The 17535-nt window shown below is 44.9% G+C and overlaps 1 protein-coding gene across 5 annotated transcripts; it reads left to right on the forward strand.

The window, feature by feature from the left end:
- The first annotated feature begins 11301 nt into the window (after positions 1–11301).
- Positions 11302–17535, forward strand: LOC103697869 (putative disease resistance protein At1g50180). 5 transcript variants are annotated; one of them, XR_005510288.1, is made up of 4 exons: positions 11302–11637; positions 11742–14552; positions 14776–14918; positions 15101–15867. XR_005510288.1 is itself a non-coding variant. In XM_039123143.1 (3 exons), the coding sequence occupies exon 2, from the start codon at positions 11791–11793 to the stop codon at positions 14548–14550; it is 2760 nt and encodes a 919-aa protein (XP_038979071.1). In that variant the 5' UTR covers positions 11302–11637; positions 11742–11790; the 3' UTR covers positions 14551–14552; positions 17201–17535. The 5 variants fall into 5 exon arrangements, 4 of the variants coding, with proteins under 4 accessions (XP_038979071.1, XP_038979070.1, XP_008778031.2 ...); XM_039123143.1 differs by lacking the exons at positions 14776–14918; positions 15101–15867 and adding an exon at positions 17201–17535; XM_039123142.1 differs by having other exon boundaries at positions 14776–15867.

Raw genomic sequence — 17535 nt, forward strand, 5'->3', positions numbered from 1 at the left:
GGTCATGTGTCTTGAACAGCCGCTATCTAGATACCCATCGTTTTTCCACTTTATCAGCTGCAAGACACTCCTGCAATCAAGATCAAGAAGAAGCTTTAGGTACCCCAAACTAAGATGGGTCCTTTAGGGTTAGTACTCCATGTTCCTTTTGGAACCCAAACTTTCTTGAATTTAATCTTTTGATTATTACTTAATTTGTTTTGACTGGACTTTCTAAAGTTACATTCATATGCTCTATGTCCTAACTTATTGCAGCAATAACAAGTAATATTTTTACTTTTAGCTTTTACAAAAATGTTCTTTAAGAATTTTGTTTCCTATTTGTTCTATATCCTAAACCAGCCTTATCATATACAGCTTTTTGGCTATTAAGAATCATATTTAATTTGATAGAACTAAGTGTAAATTTATCTACCAAGGATTTATATTTTCAGCATCTTCTTTTAGCTTGATATTTTCAGCAATTAGATTTCTTGGTTTCATTTGTAAGTTTCCTACTTAATGTTTCACAGTTATGAGACAGTTTTAACTTATCTTTAATAAGAGATTGATTTTCTTCTTTTAGAACTTTATTTTTATTAATTAGTTTCTTATGTTCTTCCATGAGTTCCAAGAATGCATCATGTAATTCATCAACAGTAAAATCACAGTCAAGTTCAGAATCTACCTCATCGTCATTGGCCATATGACACATTTGGGCCGTCTCTTGATGATCTTCCTCCTCCGAACTTGATTCCTCACTTTCACTCCATTCAGCCATGAAGTTCTTCTTTTTCAGTTTTCTTGCCATCCATTTCAAATCTGGGGCAATCTATCTTGTAATGCCCGGGTTTGTTACACTCATAGCAAATGGGAGTTTCTTTTTCTTTTTCTTTGTCCTTACCCTTTTCTTTGCTTGAGTTACCTTTGAGGAAGGGTTTCTTTTTATAGAATCTATTCTTACCTCTCATAAATTTTCTGAATTTTCTTCCAAGCATAGCCATCCCTTCTTCATCAATTTCTTCATCATCATCTGAATCTTCCGATTCAGTTTGTTGTTTAGGGGTGGTAGTCTTTAGGGCAATGGGCTTTCTTCTCTTGACCTCATCTTCTGAATTTTGCCTCATTGTCAACTCATGGGTCATGAGTGATCCTAGAAGCTCCTCTAATTGCAGTGTGTTGAGGTCCTTAGCTTCTTGAATAGCGCTTACCTTGGCCTCCCAATTCCTTGGTAGAGACCTGAGAATTTTTTGCACCAAATCAGAGTTAGAGTAAGACTTTCCTAAACTCTTAAGCCCATTTATAATGTCAGTAAAACGAGTAAACATATCAGTTATGGACTCAGTAGATTTCATTTTAAACAATTCATACTTGTGTACTAATATGTTTATCTTTGACTCCTTAACTTGATTGGTCCCTTCATGTGTGACCTCAAGTTTGTCCCAAATTTCTTTGGCAGTAGTGCAAGTAGATATTCTATTAAATTCATTTACATCTAATGAGCAGTAAAGTACATTTATAGCTTTTGCATTTAACTGTGCTAATCTTCTATCACTTTCATTCCAATCCATTTCTGGTTTGGGTATGATAGTGCCCTCTATGTTAAGTGTGGGTGTGTGAGGTCCTCTAGTGATGATGTACCATAGTTCATAGTCTGAAGCTTGAATGAATATCCTCATTCTAGCTTTCCAATATGTGTAGTTTGTGCCATTAAATAGAGGTGGTCTATTTGTGGATTGCCCCCTCACTCATAGAACATCCCACTTGGGTTGTCATGATCTTTAACTCTTGATTGTGAGATCAATGAGTACTATTAGAGCACCTTGCTCTGATACCACTTGTTGCCCAAGGTGACAAGCCAAGAGGGGGGGTGAATTGGTTTCTTTTAAATTTAACTATCTTGCTCAAGTCAAATGAGTGGTTAGTAAGCTAAAGCAAATCACAACACAAACAACACAAAGTATAGTAGTTCGGTGCTCTCCTTAGCACCTACGTCCACTCCCCAAGCGACCCCTTGGGAATTCACTATAATCCCGCGGATTACAGTTGGATTGTTTTCCGGGCTCACAATCCAAAATCTTTACACTTTGGTTTTCCGGGTTCACCAAAAACCTTTGTTGGTTTTACGGGCTCACCAACGAACCTTTGTTGGTTTTACGGGCTCACCAACGAACCTTTACAATTGGTTTTCCGGGTTCACCAATCAACCTATTCCGTTGGTTTTCCGGGCTAACCAACCAACCTTTACAAGTAGTTTAACAAATAAAGAAAGAAGATTTAAACTCCTAGATGAGCAAATAAAACAATATAAACTACAAAGAAGAGTTTAGAAAGTATTTATCGCTTTGAAGTGACTTCTCTCTTCTTTGTCAAGGATGCTTCACTCTTCAAGGGAGGATGGATCTCTTGATGACTCTTTGAATCTGCTCAACCCCTTTCTTTGATTCTTGAATGAAGCACTTGGATGAAGAAGATTAGGGCACTTTCTCTTTCTTATGTACTCTTGGATATTCTGTGGAAAAGATGTTCTATCTGATGAATAGTGCCACTTTAAATAGCTTCCTACATCCATTGGACAAGCCCCAATGGTTAGAATTCAAAAACTAGCCGTTACTGACTTTTGGAAGGACAAAAAGTACATCTGCAGAACTAGCCGTTATGCTTCAGCCCGTGTTTGGGTCGGCTCAACCTGTCCTTGGGTCGACCCAACTTTCACTTGGGTCGACTCAAACATTCCTTGGGTCGACCCTCTCAGAAACACAGAAACTTGCAATTCAGCCTTCCTTCACTTGGGTCGACCCAACCTTTCTTTGGGTCGACTCAAAGTTCACTTGGGTCGACTCAACTTCTTCTTGGGTCGACCCTAACAGGGTTTCCAGAGAACCTTTTCTGTCTTCTTTTCTGTCTTGCCTTTGGGTCGACCCTCTCAGGGTTTGGGTCGACTCAAGCTTGGGTCGACTCAACTACTTCTTGGGTCGACCCTCTCAGTAAATCCAGAGAACCATTTTTCTGTCTTGTTTTGAGGATCTTGATGTTTGGGTCGACTCATGCTTTCCTTGGGTCGACCCAACTCACTGTCATCTTTGCCATTTTTGCAGAAGTGTGCCAAATGTTTTCTTGATGTGCCGGGGTCGACCCAATCATCCTTGGGTCGACTCAATCCACACTTTGCTGCATCTCAAGGTTAGATTCATTCAAATGAACAATGAAATGTATCTATATCAATTCATACAAATATACTGAGAGTAATGGACTTATAAATGAAGTATCGATTTAACTTATAACATACTCTAGATAATTGCTTGTTAATCATCAAAATAACACTATCATCCTCAACTGGCCCACGCTCCAGAAAGATGCGACGGATTTCGTCCGGAAGTGCGACCGATGTCAACGGAACGCTAATATTCAACGCCGACCTTCGGCCCTGCTGACTTCCATCATCGCCCCCTGGCCGTTTGCCCAATGGGGGATCGACATTCTGGGGCCCTTTTCCCTGGCCACCGGGCAAAGAAAATTTCTGGTCGTCTCAATCGACTACTTCACCAAAATGGGTCGAAGCCGAACCTGTAGCCCGGATCATCGAGCAAAAGATGCGGGACTTCGTGTGGAAGTCCATAATTTGCAGATTCGGACTACCCCGTATCCTTATATCCGACAATGGTCGGCAGTTCGACAATATCCACTTCAGAGAATTTTGCTCTGAGCTCGGCATTGACCACCGCTTCACCTCGGTTGCCCATCCCCAGACAAATGGGGAAACTGAGGTAACTAACCATACTATTTTGCAGGGGCTCAAGGCTAGGCTTGATCGGTCCAAAGGACAGTGGGTCAAGGACTTGTACAACGTCCTCTGGGCGTACCGGACTACGTTCCGACTGCCCATGGAAGAGACCCCCTTCAACCTAGCGTACGGCACTGAAGCTGTCATCCCGCTGGAAATTGGCCTTCCTTCTTCAAGGGTGGAGCATTACGACCCCGACACCAATTCTTTCCGGCTCAAGAACAACTTGGACCTTGTTGAGGAGACCCGAGAGGTCGCTAGGGTCCGTATGGCGAGGTATCAACAGAGGACGGCCCAATACTACAACTCCAGAGTCAAGCCCAAGCTCTTCAAAGTAGGGGACCTCGTCCTCAGGAGAGCCGAGGCTTCTCAACCGACCGAGCAAGGAAAGCTCGCCCCAAATTGGGAAGGGCCGTATCAAATCGCCCGAGTACAACGACCCGGAGCATACAAATTGAAGTCCCTAGAGGGGACTCTGATTCCGCAAAGCTGGAACTCCGAGAATCTACGAATGTACTACCAATGAAACCCCTAGGGGTTCAAGACGATCAGGACTATGGACTCAGTCTCTTTTCTGCAAATGATTCGCCTATTTCAATGATTATAATTCTCTTCTAATGTTGGGTCGTCTGTGATCCTCAGATTCCTCGACTAAAATCGGGACGCCTCGAGGCTCGACCGTAGAGTCCCAAACTCCCTCGACCTCGGAAAGTATCGCAGGACGATGAAACATTGACTTGACGCAAGATTCCTCGACTAAGGTCGGGATGCCCCGAGGGTCGACCGTAGAGTCCCAAACTCCCTCGACCTCGGAAAGCGTCGCAGGTCGATAGAGCGTGCCCAGACCCATCGACCTGACGAACGATTCCTCGACTAAGGTCGGGATGCCCCGAGGGTCGACCGTAGAGTTCCAAACTCCCTTGACCTCGGGAAGCGTCGCAGGTCGATAGAGCGTGCCCAGACCCATCGACCTGACGAACGATTTCTCGACTAAGGTCGGGATGCCCCGAGGGTCGACCGTAGAGTCCCAAACTCCCTCGACCTCGGAAGCGTCGCAGGTCGATAGAGCGTGCCCAGACCCATCGACCTGACGGACGATTCCTCGACTAAGGTCGGGATGCCCGAGGGTCGACCGTAGAGTCCCAAACTCCCTCGACCTTGGGAAGAGCCGCGGATCAATGAAGCCTTCCCAGACCCTCTCAACTTCGGTGGGCGTCATCGGGTCCGTGAGAAGCCCGAGCCCCCTAACAAGTCAAAGAATGACTCCGAAAGCCGACGAGGAAACGAAGCAACCCGCTCCGCTATGTAGGACACAATTCTGGGAATGCAAAAGGTGCATCTAACTCGACGTCCTCCTTGTCAAATTTTATCTACGCGCTGCTAGCGGAATCTCAGTCAAAGTCGGAACCTTATTTCGCCCAAAGTCGGACTACTCCTATGAGTCGGCTTAAGACCGATCTCCCACCAACATTATGCATACTCCGTCCGTTAAATCTCCACAACTTATGCAAGTCTTCATAAATTAGGGCCCAACTCGGCCCCCATACGTAGACTCCGATGTCTAGCTGTGAAAATGACCTCGGCCGCGGGCGTACCGATCGAACACAAAGATGCCGAGGCATTCCTTAAAAGTCCCGGTCCTGCTTACCGAAACCTCGGTAAAGTCCGAGAACGATAACTATGGAAACCCTTGGCGACAACTCGATTATTAGCTCACGCTCCCTACGAAGGATCCGGGAGTCGAATTCGGAAACCCGACTAGACCCCTCGAATAGCGGCACATACAAATCTAGCACAATCTTACTTGAAAGACTAAGGCCCGACCTCGATGCCTTAAGAACCTAAAGGCCAAACATGGCAATTTCTGCGATTTTAAAATCCGAGCTGTAGGATTTAGAGAAATTTTCTAAAAGCCTAAGCTCGGAGCTCCCTCTAGTTGGTATGACCAGAACTTGAGAAAGCCAAGATATAAAGTTAAAAGTCAGAGAAATCAAGATTCCGGCTTTATTTACGACAAGAGAAGGAAAGATAAACACAATGTGATAAAAGGGATTTTTCATTAGTAAAAAGCCAAAAGGCTAAGTACAAAATTGAAGGTCGGCCCTCCAAAAGTTGGAAAGTGCCGACCTCGATTACAATGAAAAAGAAAAAAAATACACCAAGTCCTAAGGGGCGGCAGCAGCGTCCGCGTCACCCTTAGGGTCGTCCACGGTGATGACCTGGGGGCCTTCGGCATGCGCGGGCTCGGGGTCTGTAGCGGGGGCCTCGGCGGGTGCTTCCGATTCGGCCACCGCCGTTGCAGGCTCGGCGGCGTCCGACTCATACAACCCCGCCTCGGATGTCAGGATGGCGGGGATGTCGTCCGTATCAGACCCGTAGCCCAGGTTCATCCTCGAACGAATTGTGGAAAGATCGAACTGGGGGCAGATCCGAGCCATCTGCTTCCGGAAGTTATCGAAACCCCGGAGAAACCCGTCCACAGTCTCCTCCTCCAACATGTCGCGGAACTCCTCCGACCCCTTGAAGAGATCCACGGCATTCTCGGCCCGCTCGAGTGCCTTCTTCTCCCGAGCCTCAAGCTGCTCAATCTTGAGGCGGAAGACCCCGCACTCGTACTTGAGGCCCGAGACCTCGGATTGGGCCTCCCCCAGGCGCGCCTCCGAAGCGCGCAAAGCCGACTTGGTCAAGGCGTGGGCGGCCCTTTCCTCCTCGAGCACTTCGACCATTGCGAGGCGCCCGGCCTCAGTGGCCTCCCTTCGCGCCTCGGCCTCGGCTAGCGCCGCCTCCAGCTCGGCAATCCTTTTCTTAGCCGGCTCCAATTGCCTGCCGAGTTGCCGAGCCTCCTCTTGACACCCTTGGGCGATGAACACCAGGGTGTCAAGTTCGTGAATATGCTGCAAAGAAAGGAACAAAATGACCGTGAGTTGAAAAACACAAGTTCGTTAGTAACTTCAAGGAAATCAAGAAGAGGACTTACCCGGGCAGTGTTGCGGTAAGTACCGTCAACGACCTCTCCCAGCGGCAAGTTTCGAAACTCAGGCCGGTCCGCTGGAAGCATCGCATGCCGAAATACGGCGCGTGCGACTTCGGCATCATGGATAGCCGAGCTCCCCTCGGGGATAGGAGAGTCCGGCTCGACCGACTCCTCCCGGAAGACCCTCGAAGAGCTCGGCTCATCCGAGCTCGGGATTCCGGGGCCACTTGCTTCGGGGCCTCTGGTCGGCTCAGGCCCCGGGCGCTGTAAACGAGTGGTAGCTGGGCCCTCCCGCTGGGCAATGGGGGCGGGACAAGGCGGGGCCGCCGAGCCCGCATCGTCGACGGCCGACATCCGCCCCTGGTCGGCTGCAGAGGCCCCTGCCTCTGGACCTCTCGCCCCGGCCGATGAAGAAACACCGGCCGATCTTGACTTTTTTCGAGGCTGGGGAATAGCCCCCCCGGCCTCGGCCTCTCGCCTCTTTATTCGCGAGAAAAGGGACGTGTTGCTAGTCGGCATGTGGGGAATATCTGAAATCAAAGATTCTCCTAAGTGTCAGACCAATGATAGTAAAAAGAAAGAACAGACAAGGAAAGAAGGTAATGCAACTACTCTTACCCTCGGGGCGCGCCGAGCTCAGACCCACGCTCGCCAGGGCGTCCTCCCGTAGGAGCTCGGTCAGGTCGTACCCCTTTCCGAGGGCCCGTAAAGAGTCCAGGACCCTCAGCTCCCTCCCCGAGGGCTCGGAGAGCCTGTTTAGAGTCTTCAACCGAGGGTGCCCCCACCTCGGGTTGAACCCCCACGGCGCCTCGGACGCAAGGAAGAAAAACTTCCCCTTCCACTCATGAATAGAGGAAGGGGCACCCTGGAAGAGTGACATACCGCCCCGAAAGGCGAAGTATAGCCACCCTGCGTCCGCCGGGTTTTTCTTTAATAGAAAACACCGGCGGAAGACGCTCACGGAGATCGAGATCCCATGCCCGAGACACAGGGACGGGAACCCGATTATGGTCCTCCACGAGTTCGGAGCCAACTGTGCCGGGACGAGCTGGTACTCGACTAGCAAGTTGTTCACGAACTCGTGAATAGGGAACCGTAGGCCGGCCCAGAGCGTCTCGCGGTGAACCGCGATCCGACCTGGGGGCGGCCGTGTCGCCCTGTCTTCCGGCCCCGCAGTTTCAAGACGAAACCCGGGCTGGAAGAAGAACCGGGAGCGGATTAACTCCAACTCCTCCCCCGATAGACTCGACCCTACTTCCTCAGGACCGAGACCCATTTTTACAGAAAAACGAAATGAAACTAAGGATAGAGGAGGAAGGAGGGGAGGAAGCCCTAGCTAAAATAGGGTGGGAACCTACGGGGGGTTGCCGAAAATCGCTCCGAGCACCGTCGGCAAGGTTCGGTTGAGAAGTGGAAAGAAGAAGAAGACGGCAAAAATGAGAGGCAGCCAAATAGAACTCTTAGGGCAGACTCGTGGGGTTTATATAGACCCCCCTGACGGCCCAAATCAACAGGGTCGGTTCCCATCCCCTGACCGGATTGCGCCACGTGTCGACCTCGGAAGCCGAGGCACCACATTCACTCCAGATCAATAAATCGGATACGAAATCGAAACGCTGTCCCATCGGATCTCGGGGCCTCATCATGGGTTCCGCAGGATCAGATCACCTTGAAGAACGAGCGGACATCACCCCCGCTCCCCTCATTTAATAAGGCTCTGGGACACGTGGAGCACCGATGTAGTCTCCACCTCCCCAGATCAATGATCCACTAATACGAGATCAGAAACGTCCGACCTCAAATCATGCCGTGTGTCCATTTTGAAGCACGAAACGGCATACTCATTGATGAGCGGGGAGCCTCGACCACGAGATCGAGGCGCCGCCTCGTCGGGCCCGGGGACCCTCATCATGGGTTCGCCGCACGAAGCGATCTCGGAGATCCAAGAGGCACCGCCCCCATTACAGCTGCTTCGAAAAACGTAAGGATACAAGCCCCATCATAAGTTCGCTGAATAAAGCGACCTCGAAGCACCAAAGGGCGCAGGTTCCGTCATAAAGGCTCCGAGAAGCGTAAGGGCGCGGACGTGATTCCCTCCAACTTTAATGATAGTCTCTACTTCCCACGTCCGAGCCTGCAAGCCGCTCGAACTCGAAAGTCGGAGGGTAGTGTTGGGGGAATAAGGTTTTTCCCCCAGTGACACAAGTACCCCTAAGAAGTCGCACAACCGCCGACCTTGGACAGCCGAAGTCGGCGCCCGACCTCAAGACGTCCGACCTCAAGACATCCGACCTCAAGACATCCGACCTCAGAACCTCCGACTTGGAAAATTCCTGACACCCGAGGTCTATCCTTGTCAGCCACCTACTACGGCCATACCCCTCCGAGGTCCGGCCAAGGGCCATATCCTGCCACTACCCCGGCATTTATTGCGCATGACCCCTGCAAACCTCCAGTTCACTCAACAATTAATGCAGATCTCCGGCTTACTCCACAATTAATGCGGATCTCCGGCTTACTCCACAATTAATGCGCATGGCTCCTGTCATCTACGGACCCTCAGCTCTCCACGGCAAGTCAGCCCAGCAGAGTCCAATCGACTATGATAAGTCTCTAATCTCGGCCTTACCTCTGACACCAATGCAATAATTCGCCCGATCGCGTGCCAGCTCGGGTCGTACGACGACCTCACCTCCGACATCAACGCAATAATTCACCCGATCGTGCGCCGATCCGAACAACATGCCGAGCCGTACTATAGCCTCGCCCCATCACATCACAGGTAAACCGACCTCCCTATAAAAGGGGGCCTTTGCTTCTCAGAGGGGCGTTGGGAGATTCCGCACTCTACAAATACTGTTCTTCTTCTTCTCATACATTTTGCCCCCCTTCTGACTTGAGCGTCGGAGGGCCGGCGCCGGAAAACCCGGCCACCGGTTTGTCTGCAGGCACCTGGACGGAGGACGCCACCCGCCGACGGATCGCCGCTCCCCTGTGAGGACCTGCTGCTCCCTCTCTTCGACCGAAGATCGCCCCCGGGTCCAATTTCCAGCAACAGTATATAACATTGTAACTATAGCATAATAATTTAATATAATATTAAATTATTTAACATAATATATCAATGTATTATGATATACTGTAATATAATATTATATTTATAGTATAATACAATAATAAAGGTACAAAATATTATAATTATTAGCATATATTAATTTTTCATAATATAACATAATATTAAATTATTTAACATAACATATTAATGTATTATTCTTTGTAGTTTACGCTCTAGGAGGATCTCAGCGTGGACCACGATGTCAATGAAAAAAAGGGATGGTTTTCGGAAGGAATAGAGAAAGAAATTAAAAAAATTTTCTCCTAAAACGTGATTTAAAAAATGCATACAAAAATAGAAAATAAGAATATATTTTCTTGCACGGAAGCGAGTCTGATCTACGGCTAGATTTCTTTGTTAGGACTGCAACATATTTTTAAGTTTATAAAGGGACAAAGTATGTAATTGTTATATTTTATTGTTTGTATTTTTGTCCAAAAAATAGTTTTCTGACAAAACTTAAAACAGATATTTTGCAAAGCTTCGAAACAGGGCTTCTCTTAAAAATTTATTTTTACCTTTCAAAAAAAATAAAAATATTTTTATCTAATATTTTTTTATCTAAAAATTATCTTTAGCTTTTTGGAGAGATTTTTTCCGCTGGGCGGACAAAAGGTATATTTTGGGAGTGATGAGCCGTTGGTTGTAGTCTTAAAAATTGAAGTTGGCTCGGCGCTGCGCTGCTTCCTTCTATACCAGGACAGTCTGGCTCTGGCAATAGTGTCTTAATGTTGGAATAAATTAAACCTCAAGTCACATGAAAGTTTCTGAATATCGGAATAAATTAGTCTTTTAAGACTACATATGAAAGTAATATATTTAAGATGAGGGAGTGAAAAGTAATTCGACAATTGGAGAAAGGTGATGACTTAGATAGAGCTGTCAAATAGTTTTAAAAATTTAAAATTGGCTCGGTGCTGCAGTGTTTCTTTCGATACCAGCTGATGACAGCCTGGCTCTGGCATAAATTAAACCTCAAGTCACATCAAAATGTCTGAACGTCGGAATAAATTAACCCTCAAGTCACATGGCTAAAGTAATTGAGCTTCTTTTATTAATTTTCATGTGGAGAACCTGATTTTTTTTTTTTTTTTTTTTGAGGCTTCTTGGACTTTGGAGAAGATTCTCTACCCATTAGGCTCTGCTTGGAATTGGAAAGGAAAAAATAAAATTAAAAAAAATATCGAGACCCCACGGTCCTTTGAAAAGAATTTCTGCCATGATCGTGACCCTGCTGTCGCTCGAAGGGATAAGGTAGAATATGTACCCAAAAAAATAAAGAAGAAGAAGAAGAAGAAGAAGAAGAAGAAGGAAGATAAGGTAGAATCTCTGCCATGATCGAGACCCCCCGTCTCCCTCAAATCCCATTGAAACCCAGCCGCTGCTCCTCACCCCCGTGTCTCCCCCAAACCACATTCAAACCCTCGCTCTTCCGTCTTCCCCCTTCCAAACCCAGCGGCGCCCCCCCCCACCCCACCCCCGGGGCGTCTCCCCCAAACCCCTTCCTCCCTCGCCCCTGCGTCTGCCTCGCCTCTCCGTCTCCCCCGCCCCTTCCAAACCCAGCCGCCGCCCTCCCAACACCCCCCCCCCCCCCCCCCCCCCCCCACCCACACACACACACACACACCCAACATTTCCAACCCAACCCAGCCTCACCCCCAATTCTCCCTCACCCCTTCCGACCCAGCCGGAGGAGGCGTCGCAGAGGCTGTTGGAGGCGGCAGAGAGGGGGGATCTGATGGCGGCAGCGGAGTGCCTCGTGGATCTGATGGTGGACGTCAGATGGTAGGATCCCTTGTGAAGGCCGCCAGCTCCAAAATCGTCGTTACTTTTCTTTTCCCTCTTCATTAAAGTTTTTCTTTATTCTCTTTTCTCCCCAAAACTCCCAGACGGAGGGTTAGCGGCCGATAGCATCTGGGCTGAGAGAGGGAAGGAGATATGGCTGAGTTTCTGGTTGCCAAAGTTGTCTTTCAGCTTACCAACCTTCTCGTACAAGAAGCTGCTTTTTTGCGTGGGGTGAGAGATCAAGTCGAATGGGTGAAAGCACAACTCCAGCTATTGCAAGGTTTCCTCAAAGATGCCGAGTCCAGGAGGAGGGGAGACGAAAGAGTGGAGATCTGGATAAGGCAGATGAGCGGTGTAGCATATGAAATAGAAGACGTCATAGGCACCATCAAGTACATGGGCGAGAGGCGACACCAAAGGAGAGGCTTCATGGGCACTATGTCAAGGTACTCTCACAAGCCTCGTGAATTGATCACCCTACATGAAATTGGTGGTAAAATTGAAAAAATAAAGGAAAAGATCCGTGGTATCTCTGAGAGCAGAGCCACATATGGCATTGCTAATCTAGGTGAAAGTAGTGCAATGGATCAAAGTTGGCAATCACTCAGAGAATCCTCTCCTCACTCTGATGATGATGACATTGATGTTGTAGGCTTCGAGAATGATAAGAAAGAATTAATGAGTCGATTGCTTGATCGGAATGAGAAAGCACGATGTGTAATTTCTATAGTGGGTATGGGTGGGCTAGGCAAGACCACCCTGGCAATAAAAGTGTATAATAACCCTGCAATTAAAAAACATTTCGATACCTTTGCTTGGGTTTCAGTTTCTCAGAGCTACCGAGGTATCGAGCTAATGAAGGACATCCTGCAAAAAGTAACGGGAATCAAACAGAGGAAAGGAGACTTGGAGCATATGGATGAACAAGAAGTGGGAGAGAAGCTCCGTGATTTCCTAAGAGACACAAAGTATTTGGTCGTGATGGATGATGTATGGAGTGTTGATGTTTGGAGACAAATGCAGCGAGTCTTTCCTGATCGGAACAAAGGTAGCAGAATACTGCTTACTACCCGTAACATTGAGGTTGCAAGAGATGCCCAGCCATGGATTCCTCCACATGAACTGCAGCTTTTAGATGACACGGAGAGCTGGCAACTCTTTCGTAGGAAGGCATTTCCACCAAATCAAGATGTCCCAACTGAGTTGGAGGCATTGGCCCATAAGCTTGCAAAGAAGTGTGGTGGACTTCCTCTTGCACTGGTGGTGTTAGGGGGTCTTATGTCAAGGAAAGATCCTAGCTACGATACGTGGTTGAAAATAGCTCAGAGCATGAACTGGGCATCTACTAGAGATGGGAGGGAATGCCACAATATATTGGGTTTAAGTTACAATGACTTGCCATATCCGTTAAAACCATGTTTTCTATACATTGCTGCGTTTCCAGAGGACTCCATTATCTCTCTCTCCAAATTAGTTAGGTTGTGGGTCGCCGAAGGTTTCATACTGCAAGAGCAGCGACAGACAATGGAAGACACTGCAAGGGATTGGTTGGAAGAGTTGGTGCAGAGGTGCTTGATCCAGGTTGCCCAAAGAAGCAAGGCTCGTGGGCGGGTTAACAACATACGCATCCATGATCTGTTGCGCGACTATGGCCTTGAAGAAGCCAAAAAGGATGAATTTCTTTATGTTTGCAGTAGTGACGACATGGCAGGATCTAATGGTATATTGACTCACCGTGCAGCTTTCTACGATCGTATAAATGACGAGGTTGCTGTTTCCTCACCGCGTCTCCGCAGTTTGCTGGGCTTCAGTTTAATTTTGACTAATGTGGGAAGATCTTTGAATGGGTTAAACTTATTAAGGGTGCTGGATCTGGAGGGTGCAGAAGATTTGGAAGAGTTACCGAAGCAGATCGGCAGCATGATTCATCTACGATACCTGGGATTCAGATACACTGATTTGAAGAGGCTGCCATCCTCCATCCGACATCTCCTGAATCTGCAGACATTAGATGTGAGAGGCACAAAAATTTATTTGCTGCCGAAATCATTTTGGAAAATTCGGACGCTGAGGCACGTATATATTAATATATATATGTTTCTAAGCGCACCGATAAGTGTGGATCACAAGAACTTCCAGACTTTGGAAATTAGGGAGTTTGAATTTGATATGGATATTACGGAGATCGTCCGTTCACTAGGCATCAGATTCAACAAAAAATGTGTTGCTACATCGAGCTTTACTAGAGAGGCGATTGACAAAGCATGTGAGAGAATGTTTGCAAAATCACTCGGAAAAGCACTCGAGCAAATGGACAGCCTTGTGTCGTTGGCTTTGATTTTGCCCGAACGTATAATCTCAGGGGATGTCTTTTTCGCTTGTGCACCAAACCTGCACCAACTCCGTTCATTGACACTGCATGGACAGTTGGTATTCAAACAACAGCAGCAGCTCCCAGACAACAATCAATTCCCTCCAAACCTCACCAAGCTCATATTAAGAGAATCTGGATTGGAGCAAGACCCAATGCCGGTGCTGCAGACGCTGCCAAACCTCAGGCTTCTTGAACTGAATCGGAATTCATATCTTGGGAAGATCATGTCATGTTCTTCTGCTGGTGGCTTTGCTCGACGACTGCAACACTTGATATTAACGGAACTCCTAAATTTAGAGGAATGGACAGTGGAGGTTGGGGCAATGCCCAGACTCACCCACTTAACTATCAATTGGTGCGAGAAATTGAAGATGCTTCCCGAGGGATTGCAGCACGTGATCACCCTTCGAGAACTAAAGCTGATTTCTATGCCCCGTGAGTTCAATGACAGGGTCAGCAATGAGGATGGGTACAAGGTCCAACACATCCCCTCCATTATTTCTGAAGATGTGATCGATGAGCCATCATATTACCTATAACTGTAAGTTGCTTCCTCTCTCCTCCATTTCCTCTGTTATTTCCATCCCTCAAGATTCTACTAGTGGAATAAACTTCTTGCATGATTGAATACTCTCAAAGCTTGTAATTTTAGCACACCGCATGTTTGACATGATATCATGCAAAGTATTACGATTTATTTCTCTCTGATCTTTGCATGTTCTAATTGCTGAAATTCTGGCTGAGTTTTAGCACTTTTGATGCAGAACTTAAGAAAACAGATTGTAAAGTTCTTTACCTCCTCTAGATTAAGATAAAAGAGTATTGAACTCAATGAAGTACTGCTGACCTTATTGGTGTTTGATCGTTGCTATATCTACTTGTTTTATGCTCTAGTCCCTAAATCAAGGTAAAACTCTAATTTCTTATTTATTTATGTAGTCACGAATTAAGTAGGATAAGAAAATTATAGCTAAAAGTAATTTGGACATTAGAGCTGAAATTAGGAATTTAGAAATAATTTATTTATTTCTTGTATTGATGGTTGATGAAGGACGAACTAAATTTGTATTGATTAATTGGACATGCTAGGTGTGGACCGGTAAACACCGTGCTTGAGTTTGTTGCTGATAGAGATAAGTAACATAACACTTCTTAGTGTTTCTGTTCATAATTTGCTTAAAAAAATAAATTTGGGAAGATTCCAATTATTTGGTTAAGTTTGTTTACAACACTGCATTCTAATGCGATAAATGGGTCAAGCATGTAATCTTATCTATTCTAGTCATTGTACTGTTGGAAATAATACAAGAATATTGTATATATTTTTAAACTCTTGAAAATAAGTTATTTTGGACATGACTTATTTTGAGTAATGAGTTGGAAAGTTGATTGGGTAATTTATCGATTTGCATTTTTATATATTCTCAGCATAGCTATGATTTGGTCTTTCCAGTGAGAATAATACGTTTGTTTTGTCGATTTGTAATTTTAAAAACTAATTTTAATACCGAGCCACCGGTGATTAGAATAGTGCTTCTTATTTGATATCTGTTATCTGGTACCTGGTTTACTTTATATCTGTTATGCTTATTATTCAGTATGTGACCCATGTTACTAAGTTATGTGGCCATAGCCTGATGTTGAGTTTATTAATAGTTCATGAAAAGTAAATTTCTAAAAGACATTCGTTGAGATTTAGAGAAAATAAGGCTTTTGCCTAGTCTATATTATGTTTGTAAACTGCTATTTCGGTTTATCATTTGCTCAGCATATTTAGACACTATTTCGAAATGTTATGTTACTTTCTGACCTAGTGTTGCTCACTATCTTTTTTCTCTGATTTCTTTTTTCCTTGTTTTCAGATTCTGAATCATGAAACACATAAGGCTAGGGGAGCGCACACATAGATTTACTTTGGAATTCCTAATAGATATAGTTTTCTTTAGTTATTTAGTTGGATTCTATATCGGTTAGCTTTAGATTTGGTTTGGTTACCAAATTATGTGCTAAAACATTGGAACTCTCTATTATCTTGGGATATATTGTTGTTGAGGATAAATTAGTACTTACATTTTTCATTACCTTATTTCTGGATGATTGAGTGAGTTTTGCTTTTAAATTGAATTTACTAAGATTTGATTTAGTTGGTTAATCAGGTAGCCTTCTATGCTTATAAGGTCTACCTTGTAGGCATGCGGTGTTTGTTAAACTCTTGGTTTGGGAGTATAACAATAGACATCTCAAAAAATGGCTTTGATCTAGCATCCATTAAAATGGGTTTCAAAACATGTATGCATTTCTTAGTCTTAGTATCAGATATAAGCAGTTCTTGTAACTGATATTTAACCATACTGCATGCCAAAAGGCTTTTAATGGAAGCTGGGACCAGACCATCAACCTTCCTAAGCCAGAATTTTTATTTCTTTTCTCCTTCCCCCCAAAAAAGGTATTATCATAAATAAAAACAAAATAATCATAGGATTGAAACCACAAGATATAAAAACATCTGAATCAGGATTAGAAAAATTCATTGAATAGATTAGAAGAAGAAATCCACAAAATAAGATGCAATAAACCTAGAGCTAATTAAGTAATAAGCCAAATTGCCTTTATCTTGTTATTTTTGTATCCAGATGTTTAGAATTCGTGCTTCCCAATACTATGACCTTAATAAAACAGCAATAAAAGTTGTTGGTGCAGAAATTTGCCTTTAGAGACAAAAACCTAAAATATACTTATGTGCAGTTCATTATAAAACTTATCAAAAAGTTGGGAATCAAGTATACATTATTATAGGTCAAATGGTCCGACACTCAAATTAGAGTTTGGTTCATCCACAATAAATGGAGGTATTATTTTACCTAAAAATGTGGAGGAATCAAGAGAAGCTAATGAGAGGGAAGGCAATGGGAAGGCATTGTTTACAAAGTTCATAAATCCCAGATCAACAAAATTTTGATCCTGGTACATAAGACTATTAGAGCCCCCATGCCCCACCCCCTTAACCCAAGAACCCAAAAAACAAAGAATATTGCATGCAACTATTCTTTAATATTTGAAAATAGTCAATATTTTTGAAACCATTGTTTATTTTCATTCTTTTATTTTTATTTACGAGGAAGGGGTTACCTTCTTTTTATATTTTTGATTTGGTGGAATACCGCTTTCAATGGACTAATATTTCTTTAGTTTTATTTTTTTATTCTTATCTTTTGTATAGGAAGCGAGCTGGATCCACCACTTACACAGACCATTTGATGGTGGCATTTGCATTCTTCTTATATTGGACAAGCATCTTCTTCTTGTTGTTTTTGTTATAGTGTCAATTATTCTTCGGTGCAAAAGATACAATCCAAAACCCAGAGTAGCCGAAGTAATTGAACTTCTTATATTAATTTAGTGTAGAGAGTTTGATTAAAAAAAAATCTTGTACAGATAAGATTCCGCGGCCATTAGTGACAGGTAGTGTTGGGGCAAAGAACATATATTTTTGTCATAGAGATAGATTACCTTCTGACTTTTAT

Source organism: Phoenix dactylifera, unplaced genomic scaffold (genome assembly GCF_009389715.1).
Source record: "Phoenix dactylifera cultivar Barhee BC4 unplaced genomic scaffold, palm_55x_up_171113_PBpolish2nd_filt_p 002103F, whole genome shotgun sequence".
Taxonomy (NCBI): Eukaryota; Viridiplantae; Streptophyta; class Magnoliopsida; order Arecales; family Arecaceae; genus Phoenix; species Phoenix dactylifera.

Coding starts and splice junctions, on each gene's coding strand:
- LOC103697869 (XM_039123143.1), top strand. CDS start 11,791: ATGGCTGAGTTTCTGGTTGCCAAAGTTGTCTTTCAGCTTACCAACCTT.